The 7,164-nt window shown below is 37.5% G+C and overlaps 1 protein-coding gene across 1 annotated transcript; it reads left to right on the top strand.

Annotated features, from left to right (window-relative positions):
- The first annotated feature begins 272 nt into the window (after nucleotides 1-272).
- Nucleotides 273-6,886, top strand: LOC127657320 (homeobox protein Nkx-2.2a). Its single transcript, XM_052146054.1, has 3 exons — nucleotides 273-414; nucleotides 4,984-5,289; nucleotides 5,900-6,886. Exons 2-3 carry the CDS (start codon nucleotides 5,022-5,024, stop codon nucleotides 6,451-6,453), a joined length of 822 nt encoding a protein of 273 aa, XP_052002014.1. The 5' UTR covers nucleotides 273-414; nucleotides 4,984-5,021; the 3' UTR covers nucleotides 6,454-6,886.
- Nucleotides 6,887-7,164: the final 278 nt, after the last annotated feature.

Genomic DNA, 7,164 nt, shown 5'->3' with positions numbered 1-7,164 from the left:
TTGATATAATAAACAGCTTTGAACAATTCACAGCTTAAGTATATCAAAACGACACAGAAGGCAGAAGAATGGCACTTTGGTCGAAAGACAGATCAGCTAAAAGTGCTCTTAGGAGGCAACCATGTTTGCTCTCATGACCAATTTATTGCCGATGAGCATATGGCCAATATTTTGTCTTACGTCATTGCAGGGGGAAAACAAACATCACGCAATGTTAGTAGCACTGCTAAGGCAGAGCCACTTCGCCAGCTATGCAAACGTACTTGGACAATATCAGAAGAAGAGTGCTTGCTCCCCGGGTATATAATCAGGCTTATCGGTGCGTGCACTCCTGGCTTTCATTTGGAGATATTTCATTAACTGTGCGGTGTTTTAACGCAAGCTGCACCACCTAACCCTGCCGTCAGCCGCCAGGTGAGCATTTATTACTATCACTCGACCTCTCAAGGTACAGTGCGGTAGGTAGGTTGGTTGTGCAAAGATTAAACTCTTGGGCGCATGTGTTCGCTTGTGCAGGTGCACGTACTTACGTGAGCGCTATTTAAACCAAACCTGAAGGTAACTTGCTCGTAAAGTTTTGTCATGCGATCCTTCCCTCGCAATGCTAAGGCATCACGATGGAACTTACGTCATTAGAGGGATATTGCATTAGAACTATTCATGTCTTATTCGAAGATTATTTCATAAACACCTCATTTTATTATGGAACAGCAATCTTTTGATTTGAGAATTAATAAATGTTGTGGCCTGTATGGCATGGCCTAATAATATATGTGACAGATGCAGTCTCGCAACACTAAATCAAGTTACCTTCGTAGGGAAAGACTATTATTATTGTTGCTATTTGCTAAATGTTTTTAATATGTTGTTTGCTTTCTTCTGTTTCCTAACTTTTATTACATAACTGTATTTTTATATTAGTTAAGGTGATCAAATAAAACTGAAAAAATTGCGCATGGTAAATACGCTCATACGTTTGTGTTTACTGCTTTACTGCCAAAAAAGAGGCTTTGTATCGCAGAAGTCGGATTCTTCTTTTTCAGTCAATGCGCATTTGTACCGGTAGAGTTCGCCCAATGATAAAAAATACTGTTTAATCGGTGCACATCTTTACCATTACCTTCTGTGGAAAACACCAGAATGAAACCAAGTTCTGAAATATACAGTATTTCTAACTCTATAATGTGCATAAAGTAGGGACAGTTTTTTCAATTAATCCATAATTAATTTAAAACTGGTAGCAAATATAGAGGGAAAAGTCCCAGTGGACATTAAGATAGCGAGAAAAGACGATATTAAAATGATAATCCTTAAACCAATTTGTTTTTGGAACGCTGATAAAGGTGCCAGGATTGCGAATTTAGCACTATGCGCCATGAAATTCGCCGTTACAAATAAACTGGTGGTTAAACAAATGAAGGGATGTCCCTTAGCCATGGGCACCGTGTTAATCTCGTTGTGACATGTTTAATCATTAGCGGCTCTGAAACGAATAAAGGCGTTGCGTTTGCACAGCAGTAAAGGGAATCAGACCAGCTTCAAGACTATCTGTGCTGCAGGGCATTTTTCCTGGGGCAGTAGCTTAGTCACACAAACCATCAGACTTATGTTTATACCAACATTTTGCTCTTGCTGCCTTTTAATCACAGGGGAGAGTCGGAAAATCGCTCTTGTCAGATTATACATTTGTCATGAGCGCCTACAGGGAAACAGGGTTACATTTATCAAAGCTTAACTGCTCGCCCATGGCATCGGAACACGCTGAAATTCGTCGATTAAAGCAAGAAATGATCAACGTTATTATACATATTCCATGGCCTTCGGGCCGCATTCAGCTGGAGGGGTTTCTTTTTAATCAGGCGTTTAAAGGTCTTTCATTTTTTCCAATTATTAACAAAAGCTGACATATATTGACGAATTCCAACATTTTTGTTAAAGGGATTTAATGAATTACTATTTTAGTCTTCAATATCTCATTTTCGTATTATGAAAAATGTCTTGGTAAATTTGAAGTATGACAGCCTACATAAATGACATTTACATTATTTAGTGAACATCATAATTGTTTCCTCCATAAGTCAAAAAACCGAATATCTTTATTCAATGTCTTTAAACAAGCAAGATTTTTACCAAACTCTTGTGTGGGATTTTTTATTCTAACAGCACATAGCCTGTAGGCTATATATCTTAAACACACATGTTTGTGTTCCTAATAATGTCCAGTTTGAATGAATTGGTTGTCCTTTAGGTCACGATAACATAACTAAACCGTATTTTAATTAAATACAAGTATTGCAAATTACTGTTCCTTAACTTCATTTTCTATTTTTTTTTTCCTGTGTATTATTTAGTCTTGAAATTTAAAAATATATTAACTGAAATTCCACAATATTTCTTACATTTTATAACAATAATTATAGTATTATTATTAATAATAATAATAATTATTATTATTGTTGTTGTATTATTGTATGGGGATTTACTCTAGTTTAATAGTGGCTATAAGTGAACTAAATCTGTGCGGTAAGAAAGTGTCGCTCTCGTTTTCAGCGTAAAGACGAGCGGTCTGTTTGAGCTACCTGCAAAAGTAAACAGGTAAACAGACGGATATAGCTCTTGATGTGAAGTACAGCCACTCAGCTTGTGCACGTTTACTTCTTGCCGAACTCCTCGGTTCACTTGTTTAAACACATCCCCAAATCAATAGCCAAAGACGTCCACGAGCTCTCTCATCGATATCGTTGTGTGTGTGTGTTCTGCTGGTGTGGTAACATGGAAATAAATATCAAGAATAGATAGGAATTATTTAACCAGAATAAAATATGCTTGGTGGAAGTATAGCTTAACTCGTAATTGCATCAATGCCGATAAAAGAGCGTAACAGTAACAATGTTTATATATTGTGTTGAAAGTGGATTTGCAAGGTTATCGTGATTTATCGTTTCATGGTTACAATAATGTGTTTAGTAACCTGTCTTTGAGGCATGGGAAGGCTGAGGGAATGACCTTGCGAAATGCGCCCACTGTTCGACTTTGCTCCCGGACCGTCCAGTTCAATGCTCCCATTGTCCGATTTTTTTTTTCTGTCGTTGCATGATTAATTCTAAGGAAAACTATGGTGAAGCATTTACCTATCAGGTAGCTGATTATAATTCCAATTACAAATTATAAATATAGGATGAAAATGCCACCTTTGGAGGATCCCTGATATTATAACTCCAAGTCATATTGTTTCACTGAACTACATCTATTGCTACACTAATATTAAATACAGGGATCGTGGAGTTATGATAATCATAATCAACACAATAAAATAAAAATAATTCAAACGTAACATAGCAATATTGTATCCTATGTGTACCCAATTTATCACCAATTTTCATATGATTGTGTAGGGTGTGTTCCTACGGTGTGAATGTTTGCATAGCCTATAGTTGTGTGTGTGTGTGTGTGTGTGTGTGTGTGTGTGTGTGTGTGTGTGTGTGTGTGTGTGTGTGTGTGTGTGTGTGTGTGTGTGTGTGTGTGTGTAGAGAGAGAGAGAGAGAGAGAGAGAGAGAGAGAGCGAGAGAGAGAGAGAGAGACAGAAAGAATGCCATGACAACTAGGAACAACCTCAGATTTATTCCAAACAGTTAAAACGTATTGTACAGGGGCGTCAATCATCTATTATTTTGGCCCTTAAATAAATGCAAAAACTACGGCTGGATAAAGGCTTCCAACAGGAGCCGGACATTTGTCTACATTTCTCCCATTGTCTGCAGCTTAGCAATCGGTTTGTATTTGTGTTTGCCCGGGTCCGACCACCCAGGATGAGCAGAGGACTGGCTAGAAACGTGCAACATTGTCAGCCACATTACATAGCCTTCTAGATAGGAGAGACAGAGGCAAAAATAAAAAATAGGACACAGGGTTGGAAACCGAGATGGAAAATACGCAACAATAATACTTCGCTTTTTTTGCTGCATGCAACGGAACGAAAAAAGTAGGCTAATAAAATGAAATGATCATTAGATTAAAACGGGGATGGGGGTACTTGCATTGTAAATGAGAAAAAATAAATTAATAAGAAGCCATAATCACAATGGTTGAACAATAATAACAAGTTAATAATCATCATCATTTTCCACAACAAAATTAAAATGAACTTTTTGTTGTCTTAATAACATCCAGCTATAGCCACCCTTCTCCTTAATGTCGAACCAAAATATTGACCTACATAAATGTGTCTATTGCCACTAGAGACGTATAGTTGTTTTATATATATATATATATATATATATATATATATATATATATATATATATATATATATATATATATATATATATATATATATATAAACATTTGTTTACAACATCGGACAATGAGAGATCCAAATAGCACTATCGATGAATAATTTGTCTGTTTACTTACCGTTATAACTTATGAGACGAATACTTTATTCATAGGCTTTGTCCAGTTCAAGAAGGCCTATGATGTGTATACAGGTTCTTTGTATGTAAATAGTGTGTAAAAAGGCCCTCCCCATCTTTGTAATTAATTGACACGTTATACCACTCATCATGTTCTGAAGCACCAATGGTATAGGCTAGGATCTCCCCAAAACCCACAATTTCACATCGGCAAACACTGTCTTCATCCACTTGACTCCCAAGACCCGCCCACACGTGGCCAACCTTTTTCGTTTTTAATGCTTTTTCACTGCAGGTTCATGTGTTGAGACCAACCTTATATGGACTGATCAGCCTGGTAATGGCTTATTTCCCCCCTAACACCCAACAGTAGCGCAATATCTGTGAACTAGATATAGCACTTCATTCACTTTGGCATTCTTCCTGGACTTACAGAACTGATTTATCCGCTATTTTTCCGAGGCAAACGTTACCGACCGAGACTCATGCATCGACTTCAGATTACTTCGCGCTAAAACGGCACTGATCCTATATTCAACCAATCTCATCTGTGTTTTGTGTCTTAAAACAGAGGATTTCCAAACTGGTGCAGCAACTTTTCTGTATCAAATGCCCCAGAACATGTCGTTGACCAACACAAAGACGGGCTTTTCAGTGAAAGACATTTTGGACCTCCCTGACACTAACGATGAAGAAGGATCTATCACCGGGAATGAGGAAGATACGGAGGGTTCTGAGTCGACCAAAACGCCTGGAGTGTTAGTGCAAAGTCCTATAGAGAACGTTCAAAACCTGTCTTTAAAGAATCCATTTTATGATAATAGCGAGAATCCTTATACCAGATGGCTCGCAACTACGGACAGCATCCAATACTCGTGTAAGTAACCCACTCCACAAGAATTCACACAACTTGTTATACTAATCGTCTATGATAAATATTTGTTCAGAAATATTTGCATCTGCTATTCTGCTAAATTGCGACTTCTCAATGTTTTTCACAGTATATTCTGTGCTATATTTTCACTGTTGTGCTTGTCATTACGCGTTACATATTTTATTCTGAATCTGAATATTGTTCATAATTGTCTTTATATTAATTTAAAAATGTTAGTTTACAAAAAAAAAAAAATGATTTCTCTAGATATTTAATGGAAGTTTTTATTGACTTAGTTCTAGCTTGGAAATTCCATTTCAATCAATAACTGTTGATTCGGCTAAAGCATATTTTGTTTGGATCATAAAGCCGATGATAATATGGACATGTTTTAATCTCAAAAGAGTAAACTATAACATACTGCTTAAGTGCCTTATTTTTGTGTGTATTTATTAATCCATCTGACTATAAAACTTATTGGTCTTGGATGAATATTTGTTTCATTTGAGTACGATGAAGTGTGACCAACAACCAACATGGCTTGCTATTTACAATTTATTTTTATTAGCCGTATTATAAAAATGTACTTTTTTTTTTTTTTTTTTTTTACCAGTACACGGACTATCCACAAACTCTCAAGACTCGTCTGCAAAATCTCCGGAACCTTCAGCAGACGAATCGCCGGACAACGACAAGGAAACTTCAAGCAATGGCAGCGACTCTGGTAAGAAGCGCAAAAGGAGGGTGCTCTTTTCCAAGGCGCAAACTTACGAACTCGAGCGCCGGTTTCGGCAACAGAGATATCTGTCGGCGCCGGAGAGAGAGCATCTCGCTAGTTTGATCCGTCTAACCCCAACTCAAGTGAAAATCTGGTTCCAGAACCACCGGTACAAAATGAAGAGGGCCCGGGCGGAGAAAGGTATGGAAGTGACCCATCTCCCTTCTCCTAGGCGGGTGGCCGTGCCTGTGTTAGTCAGAGATGGTAAACCCTGCCATACGCTAAAAGCTCAGGACTTGGCCGCCACTTTTCAGGCTGGAATTCCGTTCTCTGCGTATAGCGCCCAGTCTCTCCAGCACATGCAATATAACGCGCATTACAGCGCCGCTACCACACCACAGTTCCCCGCAGCACACCATTTGGTGCAAACGCAACAGTGGACTTGGTGAACAAATACTGACTTGGAAATGCAGGGCTGCATTTTAAAGACCGCGATATAGGGGGCTTTCCAAACAAAAATACAAGACTTTTTATTTTTGCAGCTTGACCCATTCTTATCAGTTTATTTTGGGGATTGACGTGTGCGCCATGTTTACATGTTTTCGTTAAGAAAACCGGGTCAAGCCTCTCCCCAAATTTAAGAATGTTAAAGCTCTTGTGAAATTTTGTAAAGTATGTGTGTGTTGTAGAAATGTTTTCTTTTGTCCTTCATGTTATAAGCACGTGCAAAACCACTTTATGATTATAGAAAATTTTATTTCTTTCTTTTACAATGGACCGAATATATTTATGGCCATGAATAAATACTGGCAACCTTTAGCTTAATTCATTTGTTTGTTATCTATGTAAATATTTTGTGATAACTGTTTGCAATATTATTTTTGGCCGTTGGCAGTAAGCTATATCCTTAATTCATCCGATATTTAATTTTCAACGTAGCTAATTTCAGTAACAACGCGCGATGATTAGGGAATTCTCCAATTCTTTTTATTAAGACTTGTAATAAAATGATGTGTTTCAGAAATTTTGATTTGTTTTGCGTTTGGCTTCAATGATTACGGATTTGCTCAATTCTAATAGTTTTTAGCCATTTCTCAAGAGTAGACATGCATTATATTAAACACAGCAGAACGAATAAATACAAATAGTGTAGGCCTATA

Source organism: Xyrauchen texanus, chromosome 16 (assembly GCF_025860055.1).
Source record: "Xyrauchen texanus isolate HMW12.3.18 chromosome 16, RBS_HiC_50CHRs, whole genome shotgun sequence".
Taxonomy (NCBI): Eukaryota; Metazoa; Chordata; class Actinopteri; order Cypriniformes; family Catostomidae; genus Xyrauchen; species Xyrauchen texanus.
The sequence above is the reverse complement of the archived record's forward strand: the minus strand, read 5'-3'. Positions and strand labels throughout refer to the sequence as shown.

What these genes read in the sequence shown, in the direction of transcription:
- LOC127657320 (XM_052146054.1), top strand. Translation starts at nt 5,022, where the DNA reads ATGCCCCAGAACATGTCGTTGACCAACACAAAGACGGGCTTTTCAGTG. An exon ending in GGACAGCATCCAATACTCGT is followed by an intron (nt 5,290 to 5,899) that starts GTAAGTAACCCA and finishes TTTTTTTACCAG; the next exon opens with TACACGGACTATCCACAAAC.